The sequence below is a fragment of the Protopterus annectens genome, chromosome 3.part1, assembly GCF_019279795.1.
Source record: "Protopterus annectens isolate FY-2018-M chromosome 3.part1, PAN1.0, whole genome shotgun sequence".
Taxonomy (NCBI): domain Eukaryota; kingdom Metazoa; phylum Chordata; order Ceratodontiformes; family Protopteridae; genus Protopterus; species Protopterus annectens.
Genome location: NC_056732.1, coordinates 1,570,847,276 through 1,570,864,925, shown reverse-complemented (window position 1 = coordinate 1,570,864,925; position 17,650 = coordinate 1,570,847,276). Strand labels below are relative to the sequence as shown.

At 39.7% G+C, this 17,650-nt stretch overlaps 1 protein-coding gene across 1 annotated transcript in view; it reads left to right on the top strand.

The window, feature by feature from the left end:
• LOC122798890 (amiloride-sensitive amine oxidase [copper-containing]-like) overlaps positions 1 to 17,650 on the top strand; it is a 341,036-nt gene that overhangs the window by 178,294 nt on the left and 145,092 nt on the right. The window contains exon 2 of the mRNA XM_044067997.1: positions 6,299 to 7,865. Coding sequence (XP_043923932.1) covers positions 6,329 to 7,865 — 1,537 coding nt within the window. The 5' untranslated portion in view covers positions 6,299 to 6,328. The remainder of the gene's footprint in view (positions 1 to 6,298; positions 7,866 to 17,650) is intronic.

The window sequence follows — 17,650 nt, the reverse complement described above, 5'->3', positions numbered from 1 at the left end:
GAACTCTAACAGTCTTGAGTGTGCCCCAAGTATGCACGCCTCCATTCTCCTTTCAGGATGGGTAAGCTTATCCTTCCTGTCTGTAATATCAAGCTCCAGAGATGGTATTCAAACTTGGGTCACCTAGGCCATAGTCAGACTTTTATCCCTGTACATCACTTGACTTCCACACTGAAGCTCACTTTTGTGTATAACAAGTCAAACTTCATGTTCCATTTCCCAAAGTCACAGACTTTTGTTGTTGTAGTCCCCTGTAGCCTTTAGTCAGTGATCAATGCACCCAGTGGGACATGATTCTGTCTACACACTAATTTCCAGAGCACTGCTCCTATAATTCCTTCTTCATTAGTGAAAAGTAGACCAGAACCAACACACTGAAGTCAATTCTTTGCTCTCACGTCAAGAAATCTTCTTAATCCTTCTGGACCACTTAAATTATTATGTTCTAGCTTACATTTTATAAAGTTGTGACCTCCATGTTTTAATTAATTTTTTATTACCTTGTGCATTGCATATTATGGCCACCTGTCAGAAGTCTCCACCTATTTCTGTTATTGTCAGAGCCACCATCTCATTTAATCATTCCTTTTCTTTTTTTAATTCTAAAATTTCATACATCCTCCTAGTTCACATAATTTCTATCAGTGGGATACACTGCCTCCTGTCGTTATTATTCTAATCTTCCTTTAGTCTACATCCTAGAAGGTCAGTGTTAAAATGGTCTGATCATTGATGGTGACTGATTTTACTAATGTAGACCATCCTGTACCAAGCCTTCCTAGTGGATGCTGGCAGCTTTCTGGAAGGGAGACCTCACTTTTGATCTCTTTATGTGATGAATAATTTAAGCAATCTCTTTCCCACAATCTGTCTTGTACAGCATATTAGTTATTAAATGGAAAAGACTGCTCATGCCCTCTCTAAACTGACTCAGTCAGTTGTGCAAAACAAAACCCACTGATTCTAGAAACATCATGCTTTTTACAGCTTATTAACATGTTGCTAGGGCAGTATTTAGCTGCTGCAGTATACATCATTTATGTAACATGGTGCTGGGTAGTATTTAGCTACTACAGCACACGTCATTCATGTAACATGGTGCTGGGTAGTATTTAGGTGCTACAGCATACACCATTTATGTAACATGGTACTGGGTAGTATTTAGGTGCTACAGCATACATCATTTATGTAACATGGTGCTGGGTAGTATTTAGCTGCTACAGCACACATCATTCATGTAACATGGTGCTGGGTAGTATTTAGGTGCTACAGCACTCATTGTTCATGTAACATGGTGCTGGGTAGTATTTAGGTGCTACAGCACACATCATTTATGTAACATGGTGCTGGGTAGTATTTAGCTACTACAGCACACATCATTCATGTAACATGGTGCTGGGTAGTATTTAGGTGCTACAGCACACATCATTTATGTAACATGGTGCTGGGTAGTATTTAGGTGCTACAGCACACATCATTTATGTAACATGGTGCTGGGTAGTATTTAGCTACTACAGCATACATCATTTATGTAACATGGTGCTGGGTAGTATTTAGGTGCTACAGCACACATCATTCATGTAACATGGTGCTGGGTAGTATTTAGGTGCTACAGCACACATCATTTATGTTACATGGTGCTGGGTAGTATTTAGCTGCTACAGCACACATCATTTATGTAACATGGTGCTGGGTAGTATTTAGGTGCTACAGCACACATCATTTATGTTACATGGTGCTGGGTAGTATTTAGCTGCTACAGCACACATCATTTATGTAACATGGTGCTGGGTAGTATTCAGCTGCTACAGCACACATCATTTATGTAACATGGTGCTGGGTAGTATTTAGGTGCTACAGCACACATCATTCATGTAACATGGTGCTGGGTAGTATTTAGGTGCTACAGCATACATCATTCATGTAACATGGTGCTGGGTAGTATTTAGCTGCTACAGCACACATCATTTATGTAACATGGTGCTGGGTAGTATTCAGCTGCTACAGCACACATCATTCATGTAACATGGAGCTGGGTAGTATTTAGCTGCTACAGCACACATCATTCATGTAACATGGTGCTGGGTAGTATTTAGCTGCTACAGCACACATCATTTATGTAACATGGTGCTGGGTAGTATTTAGCTGCTACAGCACACATCATTCATGTAACATGGTGCTGGGTAGTATTTAGCTGCTACAGCATACATCATTCATGTAACATGGTGCTGGGTAGTATTTAGCTGCTACAGCACACATCATTCATGTAACATGGTGCTGGGTAGTATTTAGCTACTACAGCACACATCATTTATGTAACATGGTGCTGGGTAGTATTTAGCTGCTACAGCATACATCATTCATGTAACATGGTGCTGGGTAGTATTTAGCTGCTACAGCACACATCATTCATGTAACATGGTGCTGGGTAGTATTTAGCTACTACAGCACACATCATTCATGTAACATGGTGCTGGGTAGTATTTAGCTACTACAGCACACATCATTTATGTAACATGGTGCTGGGTAGTATTTAGGTGCTACAGCACACATCATTCATGTAACATGGTGCTGGGTAGTATTTAGCTGCTACAGCATACATCATTCATGTAACATGGTGCTGGGTAGTATTTAGCTACTACAGCACACGTCATTCATGTAACATGGTGCTGGGTAGTATTTAGGTGCTACAGCACACATCATTCATGTAACATGGTGCTGGGTAGTATTTAGCTACTACAGCACACATCATTTATGTAACATGGTGCTGGGTAGTATTTAGGTGCTACAGCACACATCATTCATGTAACATGGTGCTGGGTAGTATTTAGCTACTACAGCACACATCATTCATGTAACATGGTGCTGGGTAGTATTTAGATGCTACAGCACACATCATTTATGTAACATGGTGCTGGGTAGTATTTAGCTACTACAGCACACATCATTTATGTAACATAGTGCTGGGCAGTATTTAGGTTCTACAGCACACATCATTCATGTAACATTGTGCTGGGTAGTATTTAGCTGCTACAGCACACATCATTCATGTAACATTGTGCTGGGTAGTATTTAGCTGCTACAGCACACATCATTTATGTAACATGGTGCTGGGTAGTATTTAGGTTCTACAGCACACATCATTCATGTAACATTGTGCTGGGTAGTATTTAGCTGCTACAGCACACATCATTCATGTAACATTGTGCTGGGTAGTATTTAGCTGCTACAGCACACATCATTCATGTAACATGGTGCTGGGTAGTATTTAGGTTCTACAGCATACATCATTTATGTAACATGGTGCTGGGTAGTATTTAGGTTCTACAGCACACATCATTTATGTAACATGGTGCTGGGTAGTATTTAGCTGCTACAGCACACATCATTCATGTAACATGGTGCTGGGTAGTATTTAGCTGCTACAGCACACATCATTCATGTAACATGGTGCTGGGTAGTATTTAGCTACTACAGCACACATCATTCATGTAACATGGTGCTGGGTAGTATTTAGGTTCTACAGCACACATCATTTATGTAACATGGTGCTGGGTAGTATTTAGCTGCTACAGCATACATCATTCATGTAACATGGTGCTAGGTAGTATTTAGGTTCTACAGCATACATCATTCATGTAACATGGTGCTGGGTAGTATTTAGGTGCTACAGCACACATCATTCATGTAACATGGTGCTGGGTAGTATTTAGCTACTACAGCACACATCATTCATGTAACATGGTGCTGGGTAGTATTTAGGTTCTACAGCATACATCATTTATGTAACATTGTGCTGGGTAGTATTTAGCTGCTACAGCACACATCATTCATGTAACATGGTGCTGGGTAGTATTTAGGTGCTACAGCATACATCATTTATGTAACATGGTGCTGATTAGTATTTAGGTGCTACAGCATACATCATTTATGTAACATGGTGCTAGGTAGTATTTAGGTTCTACAGCATACATCATTCATGTAACATGGTGCTGGGTAGTATTTAGCTGCTACAGCATACATCATTTATGTAACATGGTGCTGGGCAGTGTTTAGCTGCTACAGCATACATCATTTATGTAACATGGTGCTGGGTAGTATTTAGGTGCTACAGCACACATCATTCATGTAACATGGTGCTGGGTAGTATTTAGGTGCTACAGCACACATCATTTATGTTACATGGTGCTGGGTAGTATTTAGCTGCTACAGCACACATCATTTATGTAACATGGTGCTGGGTAGTATTTAGCTGCTACAGCATACATCATTCATGTAACATGGTGCTGGGTAGTATTTAGGTGCTACAGTATACATCATTTATGTAACATGGTACTGGGTAGTATTTAGGTTCTACAGCATACATAATTTATGTAACATGGTGCTGGGTAGTATTTAGCTGCTACAGCATACATCATTCATGTTACATGGTGCTGGGTAATATTTAGGTGCTGCACTATACACTATTTCTGTATCCATGCATAATGCCTACAATACTGTTTGCATGGGACTGCAGTATTGATGACATGAGTGCAGCCATCATATCACTGTGCAGTAGCATAACAGAGCATGGTAAGCCCACATGTACACCTGGCTCTATTGACCCTTCCAGTGCATTACCTAATTATATTTAACACTGCAGAATCCAGCTGTGCCACTGGTAATCAATGGTCACTATGCTATGCCTCCTGCCTGTTTATTGAAATGCACAGTTTTCAGTTACATTGAAGCAGGGTCAGATGAGACACTTCTTTTTAAAAGAGACCTACATTGTGGTAGTCATTGGCTGGCATACTAGGCATTGTAATGACCAGTGACTCAATATCTCTGGATTTCTTTCCAGTCAGTTTCCCTTTGCACGAAGCACAAACCTATTATGCATCTCTTTCATGGTCTTTTGTGTACTATATCTATCTTTTAATTACAATATCCAACACAGCCTTTCTAGGATTATTATTACCTTTTCCTGATCGCCAACAATGTTCTATTCATACTTCGGTTTGCCCTGCATTCACAGTAAAGATCTAATGCTGGTTTACAGAAAAAAGCAAACTGCAGCAGTAAAAGCATTTTTTAGAAATTAATGTTGTTAGAGCCACTGTAATAAATCATCACAATGTCAGCGAGATTCCATCTTCTCTAATCATGGAAACTTTCCTCCAGTGCTTCATTTAAGTACCACTCCTATTGCTATTCCTAAGTTCCAGGAACTTCCAATGGATATCATTTATTTCATTTTGTATCCTACCTAGAATACCATGGCAGGGGGTAAAAACCTCTTCCCAGTGACAGCACGTCTGTATCATCAGTCTTGCATGTGGGACAATCATCAGGTGGGGACGCCATCTTCTAGCTTTTGCATTTACCTGTTTCCCAGTGCTTCCTGATGTTACATGACTTACTGTTTTAAAATATGAGGCAGTCCCACATTCACTAAGCCTATGAGACTGAGATATGTGCCATCAGTTTCATCCTAGGTGCAGTCATTTTATGTGGTCACATGCCAGTTCCACTTAAATGTGGCCAACATTCCATTGGATGCTTACCTTGACTTCTATATACTCACCTCTGACAACACACTGATAACGCAATCTTACATTTGACAACATAGTGCCAGTGATACAAACTGATCCTCCACCCCCACCCATGCCAGTGGGCATCTCTCATTCTGCATTTTACTGGGGGTAATTTTTCCATTAATTCTGTTCATCAACAGAATTCTCAGTATATGCCCCTCAGGGTTACTTCAGCACAGATGACACAGCATAATGTAGAAAACCTAGAAAGCTACTTTGACCTCTTTTGTCAGTGGTTTTGCTGTTAACAGATATTTTGTTAAAGCTGTTTTCTTAAACAAAATCCTTACAAGAATAATTCTAATTTCATTTCCATAATGAACTTATGTCGTAGGCAAAGGTACACATTTGTGTTTAAAAGCTAAAATCTGAGCTGGTAATTCTTAAGGATGTTTTAATAAAACCACTGGTGCAAATATTTAAAAAAAATAACAAAGATGAGCTTTTATGGTGTTTACTCTCAGCAGCTAAGTGAAAAAATGCAACACAGATTTTTTCATATTGTTTTCAAAGATATTTTTGCAACTTTAATAGCTGTAATTACATTACCCAGTTTGTATTCATGTACATCTATTGCTAATATGTGCAAGTTTATAACAAACTACTTCATGTATTTAACTTGAGCTGTGATCATTATTGTTTTAATAAATACATTTCCCTTTTATTTAACATGTTAATATAATAAAAATAAAAAATAATGAGGTTTCTTTTTTTCTTTTTAGTGCAAGCTACTCTTAAAAGAAGAAAGGGAAATGCTGATAAAACCCTTTATATGTTTTCTTGCCTTCTGCACCTTTGCAGAGAATTCTGCTTCATCTATAGATGGCAACCAGAAAGCATCAGTATTTTCAAGCCTGTCTCCAAGTGAAATGAATACAGTTCGAGATTTTTTGATGGCCCAGAAACCCTTGCAACTTTCACCCACTCAATCCAATCTTCTTTACAAAAACCAAATTTTTCTTATTGACTTACAGCTCCCAAAAAAGCAACATGTATTGAACTATTTGGACAAAAATAGTATACAGCCTAGACGAGAAGCAAGAGTAGTGATTTTTTATGGAGACCAGAGTAAACCCAATGTCACTGAATATGTAGTAGGTCCTCTTCCTTATCCATATTATTACCGCCCACGGTATTTCAAAGGTCGCCATCCAATCAGGTATGAATCCAGACCAATGACCTATGAGGAAATTGACAACATTGACAATTTTCTGAAAAATGTAACAGAGAAAACGTATCATTTAATGAAGGAGAGTTATGGTTTTTGGTATCATAACTGCACTGATCATTGCTTGACATTTTCAGATATTGCCCCTCGAGGCCTTAAATCTGGTGAACGACGAACATGGTTAATGCTACAACGATTTGTGGAAGGATACTTTATTCACCCAGTTGGATTTGAAATTCTCATCAACCACCAAGCCACTGACCCACGTGACTGGACAGTAGAAAAAGTCTGGTATAATGGACAGTATTTTGATAGCATAGATGAACTTGTGGACAAATATGACAGAAATGTCATTCATAAACTCAAACTAAGTGTTAACAGTGAAGAATACATTTACTCAACATACAAACCACGTGGACAATTTAAAACACCAACAAATATTCATGGACCTAAACTTTGTGAAACTCAAGGTAAGCGATATTTGCTGCATGGAAACAAAGTGGAGTATACTGGCTGGAGTTTTGCATTCCGTGTACGAACAACTGCAGGACTTCAACTCTTTGATATTTGCTTTAATGGTGAACGAATTGCCTATGAGGTGTCAATACAGGAAGCAATTGCATTTTATGCAGGTCACACTCCAGCTGCAATGCAAACAAAATATATTGATGCTGGTTGGATGATGGGTGCAGTCACTTATGAATTAGCAAAGGGATATGATTGCCCTGAAACTGCCACTTTTCTTGACACATATCACTACTTTGATACTGACAAACCTATCCGATACAAAAATTCACTTTGCATTTTTGAGCAGTCAATGGGCATGCCTCTCAGAAGACATTTCAACAGCAATTTTCATGGTGGCTATAACTTTTTTGGTGCCCTGGAAAGCCATGTGCTGATTGTTCGGACCACTTCCACTGTTTACAACTATGACTACATCTGGGACTTCATCTTTTACCAGAATGGTGTAATGGAGGTAAAGGTCCAAGCCACTGGTTACATTCATGCCACATTTTTTACTCCAGAAGGACTTCATTATGGTTCACGGGTTGCTGATCATGTGCTTGGAAATATTCACACCCACCTTGTAAACTATAAAGTTGACCTAGACGTTGCAGGTACCATATCAATTAATTCTAAAATGTTTGCTTTTCAGTGATATCCTTAAAGAGCAGCTTGCTGTGATAGTATAAACCACTGAGATTTTATGTAGGCAAATAAATTGTGTAAGATGCCAACATGTGACACCATTGAATTACAAGATGACATTTGTAAACTAATGCAGAGCTTTATCGAATTATATGTGCATATGTAAAGTAAAAGTAGCAATTATTAGAGCATGTATATCACCCTGCAATCTACTGAACTATTTCTTGTCATAATTTTACCTGGCATAGCATTCAAATCTCCCCTAGCCCACTCTTTACAAGGTTGAGTAGTTTTGTGACAACCCACTTATTAGCAGGGTAGTTGCTATATCTTTTGGCTTTTCCCGGTTAGGGGTCGCCACAGCAGAACTCCGGTCCGCTAATGATTGACAGTAGATTTTTACGTGCTGACTTGCCGGGCCTGACGCACAACTTTCAATGAAGGAACACCCATTCACGCATGTCGCCACACAGAAGATGCTCTAACTGAGAATCAAACTTATTAGCAGGGTAGTAGGATATGAAATTCCAGAAATCCATGGTCATCATTCATAGCAAATGATAACTTTTTTCTACTATATGTTGAATGTGTAGTGCTTGCAAATTCTGGATACATTGCTACCCCTGATCTCTCTGCCATTTCATAATGGGATTTCTTCACACACACTCAGCTAAGAGATTTGTGCTGCTTGGGCAAACCTTCTGGTCCCCTACAGAAGTCACACAAGATACAGATAATTACTGCCCCAGCAACTGCCCTTGTGAAAGGACAATTGACTAATCAGTCATTTCTGACCCTCTCTCCTAGCTCTTTATATGTTGAGTCTGTGACTCCAACATTACTCTCCTGAGCTATACTCATGGTCACAGCACTAACAGGGTATCTATAATGTCTTTCTATTGATATTCCATTTTACTGTTTATAACAGAATATATTTTCCATAGAAAATGCTATGTCTTGCAAGCAGTTTTTTTATTCATTCATTCATTCTATGATAACCTACTTAATGCACTTCAGGTTATGAAGGATGCAGAGCTTATCCGGGTACTTACTGAGTGCAGGGCAGTTAAACTAATTCTGAGTAGAGTACTAGCCCATTGCTGGACACAGACATATACACACACACACACACACACACACACACACACACACACACACACACACACACACACACACACACACACACACACACACACACACACACACACACACACACACACACACACACACACACACACACACACACACACACACACACACACACACACACACACACACACATTGCATACACAAGTATGAGCAGTTTGAAATTTGGAGAATCACCAGTTCACCTTTGCCACATCTTTGGGATGTCAGAAAAAAACCTAGTTCCTGGTGCAAAGACTTATGGACACAGGGAAAATGTGCAAATTCCAATCAGAAGCTATACCAGCTGAAATCTGAATTGGAATACTAAGCTCTGTGAAGCAGAAATGTTAAATGCTGTATCTCTTTGCTTCCCCAGCACAGGTTTTAGATGTCAAAACCAGGCATGTTACATATCATTTATTTTATAATTTGCTATAGAGAATAAAACAATATGATAGTAAAAATAAGAGTACTACAAGATATCACATACACACGGAGCAGTAGCAGGCACACCTAACACAAATACATAGAAAGAAGGAGCAAGTGCTGAGAAATAATATCCAGTCTTACAGGGTAATAAAAATAGTAAAGTATGTTTTAAGTTAATTGTTATGTTTAAATTCCAGTACCATTGCATTCACTTACAGTCAGTAGAGTGAGATTTATGTTTTTAGGTTATAAACCTAACACAAATACGTGTTCATGATTTCCCCGGAAGTCCTAATGTTTGGGGATGATGTTTTTCTGCAATATTACGCTGTCCGGTTCGATTCTCAGCTAGAGCGTCTTCTGCGTGGAGACATGGGTGAATGGGCGTTCCTTCGTTGAAGGTTGTGCGTCAGGCCTGGCAAGCCGGTACATAAAAATCAACTGCCAATCATTAGCAGACCGGAGTTCCGCTGTGGTGACCCCTAACAGGGAAAAGCCAAAAGACGCAAACATTAAAGAAATGTTGTCCGGTGACTGAAGCCCAAGTAGTACTGATCTGATAACCTCAGGTGGTGCCCAGCCAAACAGGATACAGAGAAGATGGGAGTCAGACAGAACAATTATTTTAGTACTGTAGGTACAGTTTCAGTTGCTTGGATAAAGAAGAAAATGTAGGAAACCGAGAAAGTGTGTCTGGAAAAGAGTTTCAAACAGTGAGGTGAAAAAGCTTTGTTAGTACAGACAAGTGAAAAGATAGTGGTGTTAAGAGTAAAAGCAGTGGAAGTGAAAGATATAAGAGTTGTGGGATGCTGTTTAAAAGCTGTAAACTGGCTTGAGGTCTTAGAGTGGTCCATGAGTAGAAGCTTATTTTAAAGGGAGGTAACAAGAAAATTAAGTTTAAGGTAAATTGGCAGCCACCTTGTTTGCTTGACTATAGGTAATGATGCAGCTTCCTGCCAGTTAAAGCAGCAAACTGGCAAATATGATTTTGGAGTATCTGGAGTTTCTGTCGGTTTGCAGATTAGATGCAGCTAACAAAGTGTAAGCAGTATTCAAGGAAGGACAAGAGTGCATATACCCTTATCTTTTGCCAACCTGCTCTGCTTGTTAGGAAATTGATAATTGCTACTGAATGCAAATATTGTCAGTATTTTGTATATTACTGGAGAAGATAAGATATGGATGAAGCCACACCCCAGACATTTTATGGATTGCAGCAGGCACCCCAACATATTTTATAGATAGCATTAGACACCCAAAGATATTTTATGGATTGTACCAGTTACAGTGAGTCACCATAAATGTTTATGAGGTCTTACTTGTCATTGAAAATGCTAAGGCCCTTGTGAATTCCAAAGACCATTGCATTAGTTTTCCTAAGATTAACTTTGAGTACTCGCAGTTCACAAATGTAACATAGCTAAGTTACCTTATAATTGACATGGAGTTCGGAAAGCTGATTGATTCCGAGATAACAATGTGATCTGCATATAGGAGAGCACTCCTAGTCCTTTGGGACATAACAAGGGAAAATATATAGATAAGAAAGAGTAATGGTATGAGGATGGAGCATTGTGTGTGTCTAAATAAACAGGGCAGACAGAGGACAGGGAAATACAGAGAGCATCCATATCTTATCTTCCATGCATGTAATCAGAGCACATGTTTCATGAAGACACATGGTAAGAGTTCCTTAGTCACTACGGAATTGTTTGCAAAGTCAAACGCATTGGATAGATCAATCAAACTGGTACCTGTAACATTCCCTGTGTGCATGGAATAGTACCATGTACCAGTAAGAATAAGAGAAGCATTAGGAATCTTCTGAATTCATGCTGATGAGTAAATAGTACCCCCAGACTTTGGTGCAGTCCTGTACCTTTGAGTCAATAGCCATGTTCAAGAGTTTAGAAGGGGGATAACAAAGGGAAAAAATGGTCAAAGAGGTTCAGAGCTAGTATCTTATGCTTATTTAGGAAATGGAGTAATCTGTGTGATTTCCTAGAGGTTAGGAAATATACCATTAGAAACAGACATATTATAAGGACAACAGTATGTATATCACAGGCCTTGGTAATTATTGGATGCAAGCTTTCAGAATCTTCTGTTGGCAGGAATTTTATTATGCCATTTGCTGATTTCAGATAGGCTAACCAATAAAAACTAAAAGTTGGTGCTAAAGCCAAATAGTGATTTCATAAGTTGTTGAAGAGAAATGAGGAAGAGGCATTAGTGATGAAGAAGCTCAGGTAGGAAGAAAAGTGAACTCTGAATGCCATGGCAATTGATTTGGTGTCAGTTATAAGGCCATTTGCCATTAGAAAATAAGGTTGATGTACCTCTGCTTATCCAGAAAGGTTATTCATTTTATTCTAAGTCTGTTTCTTGGTATTTTAAAATAGTGTTTATTATCAGCAATGGGGGTCATTTAACTTTTGCATGCTGTTTCCCATGAGATTACCAGGGTTTGTGATTTCCTCTGACCATCATTGTTTTTAAGGGATGGTGCTTTCTCCTGAAGAGTGAAGAGAATATTAAAGAAGTGCTGCTAAGCAGTATTGCAGTCGCCCTGTCCAGTGGCAGATGACCAATTAGTAGTGGCCAGTTCAAATTGCATGTTAGATTCCTGCTTGTTTCACTGGCTTAGGAGGTAGATGGTGAGTCTTCCTGGCTTAAAAAGTGAACCAGATTAGAAATTGTTCTTTGGAGTTTAGAAATTGTTCTTTGGAGTTCAGCCTCCATTTTCCTACTGTGTGACTCTTAGTAAATCACTTAGCCAGACAATGCAGCCAGTCTGAGCCTAAAGAAAGTCTATGAGGGTCAGTGCTCTACCTCAGTTAACAAACACATATTAGTGCAAAAGTAATGGCAGTCAGCTGAGGATGGGTTGGAATCTTACTGACTGAATGGTACAAAACCAGTCAGGTAGCCCAATACTAGCAGTTGTAGGTTTATGATGAGTTGGACTTTCTACAAGTTATTAAAACCATGCTCCGATAAAGTGGCATAGAGAACAAATTTAAAATTAAACTGACAAATGAAGACTACTGTCTCCCAGCAGCAGAGATGTCTTGCATGTAGGGTTATACAAAATAAGATCTATTCCCTTCATTTACATCAATATGCTTTATAGAAAGAAGGAAATAAATTAGTCCAACTTGATATTTAGGGGCACTTACAGTAAGACATTCACAGTTGGGATCTAGGCCTGAGGTGCTGGGGAAGAATGCAGCTAGAATGACTGTGATGTTTTTGTTTTAAGACTTTGGTATGTGTTGTATACAGCTTGGATAGAACAAGGAATTATGTCCCCTGGTTTTAGACAAAATTCACTGATAACAGCAGTCAGATTTATTTATATGAAGCCACATTTCAAAACTGACATATTTGTTGCATATAATGTTGATGCTGGTGTGGGCAACTTTTATGCTGTTGATTTTTAGGTTAACTACAAGTAGAAATATATGGTGCAGGCCGAAAGAAATGGAAGTAGGAAATGTCATGTAAGTGCCAGAAGTAACTAAAAATGTGAAACTCATGAAGAAACACAATACATTTAAAGTAGAAGTTACATCATAGACTACCAGCTTTTAACGGTAGAAAATCTAGGCTTGGGATTGGAGATGGTGAGAGAAAACCCACCCCCTGCCAAAGGCAGGCAGCATCTAAGAGGGAAACTAATCCACACTAAGTAATAACCCTTATGAGACTGCAGACACAGCCAACCAGGTAACATATGAGCCTGCAGACACAGCCAACCAGGTAACATACGAGCCTGCAGACACAGCCAACCAGGTAACATACGAGCCTGCAGACACAGCCAACCAGGTAACATATGAGCCTGCAGACACAGCCAACCAGGTAACATACGAGCCTGCAGACACAGCCAACCATGTAACATACGAGCCTGCAGGCACAGCCAACCAGGTAACATACGAGCCTGCAGACACAGCCAACCAGGCAACATACTAGCCTGCAGACACAGCCAACCAGGTAACATATGAGCCTGCAGACACAGCCAACCAGGTAACATACGAGCCTGCAGACACAGCCAACCAGGTAACATACGAGCCTGCAGACACAGCCAACCAGGTAACATACGAGCCTGTAGACACAGCCAACCAGGTAACATACGAGCCTGCAGACACAGCCAACCAGGTAACATATGAACCTGCAGACACAGCCAACCAGGTAACATACGAGCCTGCAGACACAGCCAACCAGGTAACATACGAGCCTGCAGACACAGCCAACTAGGTAACATACCAGCCTGCAGACACAGCCAACCAGTAACATACGAGCCTGCAGACACAGTCAACCAGGTAACATACCTGCCTGCAGACACAGCCAACCAGGTAACATACAAGCCTGCAGACATAGCCAACCAGGTAACATATCAGCCTGCAGACACAGCCAACCAGGTGACATACGAGCCTGCAGACACAGCCAACCAGGTAACATACGAGCCTGCAGACACAGCCAACCAGGTAACATACGAGCCTGCAGACACAGCCAACCAGGTAACATACGAGCCTGCAGACACAGCCAACCAGTAACATACGAGCCTGCAGACAGAGCCAACCAGGTAACATACGAGCCTGCAGACACAGCCAACCAGGTAACATACGAGCCTGTAGACACAGCCAACCAGGTAACATACGAGCCTGCAGACACAGCCAACCAGGTAACATACGAGCCTGTAGAAACAGCCAACCAGGTAAATATTATCAGAGAGAGAGAGAATTACAATATGTAAAGGGAATGAATAACAGCACAATGAATATTTGAGTAGAGATGAAGACATAGTAGGAGTTCAAGAAAGACAGTATCAGTACAATTACATTTTGAAGTTATGAAAGAGATTAGATAAGAGAACAAAGGCAACATGCTAGTCAGAGCGCAGGTAGGAGAATAAAGGTGCAATTAAAGTTTGTAAAGAGAAGGAGAGATAGTTAACCGTAACAATGGCAGACTGCAGGAAGATCAAGTGGTCAATGGAAGACGTGTGCTGTTGAGAAGAGAGAAAAAATACTTGCTTTAAGGTGATATTAAATAATCACTATGCAAATCAGCAATGACCTAGTGAATCAAAAACCTTTTTTGAACCACATAATCTTAACAGAGGAAAATAGTACTTAAAACAAATTACATGAGCGTATAACACACTGATATCCTCCTGGTATATGGTATACTATGACAATTAAGATAAATATTAGTGAGAACAGCTTACATGTGCATACTGAACACTGATACCTTTACAACAGTGTGTGCAGAGTGCAGTAAATAAGGTAATTAAACTGAGGTACATATAAATATAAAGTCACAACAGACTGTAAAAACAGAGTCCAACATCAAAGTTCATTGAACTGAAGCAAGTGAAGGCTGCAGGTCAAATTGATAAGTGCAGTCAAATTGTAAAATCACAGCGTGGCATCACTGGAAATGTTTATTCAAATCATAAGAAGAGGCAGGCATCTAGTCTTTAAGGAACAAAAAGAATATTCCAGATAAGATGGCGTTGTAGTCCAGCCATTTACAGGGCTTTCACTCAACAGGAGTCTTCAAATCAGCATTAGACTTGTAAGGCTACTGTAGGATACAGGAAGTGGCACAGAGTCAAGCATCTAGCAATGAAATAAAGAGGAATACACTCACATGTGGAGTTAAAATAACAGGTTGCTTTGCTCAAACCCTTCTATATCAGAAAAATTAATTTTAACAAAAAAAGCTATTTAACCATTGCACTAGCTTTATGGCAGTAGCAAAAAAGAAAGAAAAAACTATTACTGGAGAAAAAGAAATTGTTTAAAAAATCTATGCAAGCAGAAAGTATGCAAAATGTGTTATTTAAAGCAAAATCAAATTCTAGCACATTTCTTTGCACAGAAACTGTGCACCATGATAGACATGATGTACAGTTGGCTACACTCACACTCCTTTTCTCCATATTAAATTATAAGCTACCCAATTGTAACAACAGTGATATAAAAGCTGTGTTTCGTCATGGTATACCCCATAAAGGTTTTCCAAGATTAGTAAGATGAATGTATACTGAATTTCTTTGAACGTGCAGTCATCATTGTTTGGTTGAAGGTGATTTTGGATGTCACCATGCCACCTCTTCAGTTCAGCCTTTCACCCATTCAGTGTCCACATTTTGGAAACTGCTAGACATTTCAAATGATTACCAAAAATTATACCATGAACCCCCCCAAAACGTGCACGCTGATTGGCCAGCGTGCCCATTGTAAATCGAGTTATACTAATGGAAAAAGGTCCGGTCGCCCGGACTTTTTTCCATTAGTATAACTCGTTTTTTTAAAACACTGTCTCGCTATGTTAAATGGGTTTAACATAGTGAGACAGCTTTAAAATAAGCAACGGAGATCTCCGTTGCTTATTTTAAAGCTGTCTCGCTATGTTAAACCCATTTAACATAGCGAGACAGTGTTTTAAAAAAGCAACGGAGATCACGTTGCTTTTTTTAGTGTCTCGCTATGTTAAATGAGTTTAACATAGCGAGACAGTTTTAAAATAAGCAATGGAGATGTCCGTTGCTTATTTTAAAACTGTCTCGCTATGTTAAACTCATTTAACATAGCGAGACATAAAAGCAACGGAGATCTTGCTTTCTCCGTTGCTTTTGCCCACAGCTCTGATGTACTGCGCAGGCGCAGTACATCAGAACTGCCGCGGATGCCAGACATCTGTGGAAGGGCAGTAAACAGGCATTATACTATGCCATTATTTAAGAAAAGTAATAGTTTCTTTTCTTAAATAATGTCATATAATAGCAATAACACGCCTGGGTGTGGGTAATGCTAAATTACCCACGGTTGGCTTTGTTTGGTCCTCGGGCCTCGGGACCAAACCACGCCAACCGTGGGTAAATTTAGCATTACCCACACCCAGGCGTTGGTTATTGCTATATTATACCATGATCCCCCCAAAACGTGCACGCTGATTGGCCAGCGTGCCCGTTGTAAATCGAGTTATACTAATGAACAAAGGTCCGGTCGCCTGGACTTTTTTCCATTAGTATAACTCGATTTTTTAAAACACTGTCTCGCTATGTTAAATGGGTTTAACATAGCGAGACAGCTTTAAAATAAGCAACGGAGATCTCCGTTGCTTATTTTAAAGCTGTCTCGCCATGTTAAACCCATTTAACATAGCGAGACAGTGTTTAAAAACGGAGAAAGCAAGATCTCCGTTGCTTTTTTTTAGTGTCTCTCTACGTTAAATGAGTTTAACATAGCGAGACAGTTTTAAAATAAGCAACGGAGATGTCCATTGCTTATTTTAAAACTGTCACGCTATGTTAAACTCATTTAACATAGCTTAACAAAAAAGCAACGGAGATCTTGCTTTCTCCGTTTTTGCTCACAACTCTGATGTACTGCGCAGGCGCGGTACATCAGAACTGCCGGATGCCAGACATCTGCGGAAGGGCAGTAAACAGGCATTATACTATGCCATTATTTAAGAAAAGTAATAGTTTCTTTTCTTAAATAATGTCATAGATAATAGCAATAACCACTTCTGGGTGTGGGTAATGCTAAATTTACCCACGGTTGGCTTTGTTTGGTCCCTCGGGCTTCGCCCTTGGGACCAAACCACGCCAACCGTGGGTAAATTTAGCATTACCCACACCCAGGCGTGGGTTATTGCTATATTCTTTACCTGCTATCATAAAAAGGTACATAGCTGGGCCAGCAAAGAGCTCATGTGGTATTAAGAAGAATTAAGGCAGGCCATAAACTGAAAGTAGTTAACTTCTCCAAGGATAACTAAGAATGTAAAGAACAGCAGAAATAATACCCAATATTGCACTGCACTCCAATCAAGTAGCACCATTTATTCTAACCCCAACACTACAGCCAACATCCTAGCTGACAAATTCAGTTTCAGATACATTCCTGCCACTTACCTCTGTGTTTCATCATGTTAGTTATTACACTCTCCTTCCTTTAAAATCACTGTGGACCAAATCCTAGTAGTTCTGTCCAAAACCAAAAGAAATACTTCTTCCATCTCAGACAATATGCCAGGCCATCTTCTAGTTAGTGCAAGGTAAAACATTGCTGAGCCACTCCTCAACCTTTTCAGCCTTAGTCCCTCTATGGGTTATGAGCTTGATTGCGGAAGAATAGCCATCATTATGCCCTTCCACCAGGGTGGCTCCATCACAGACCCT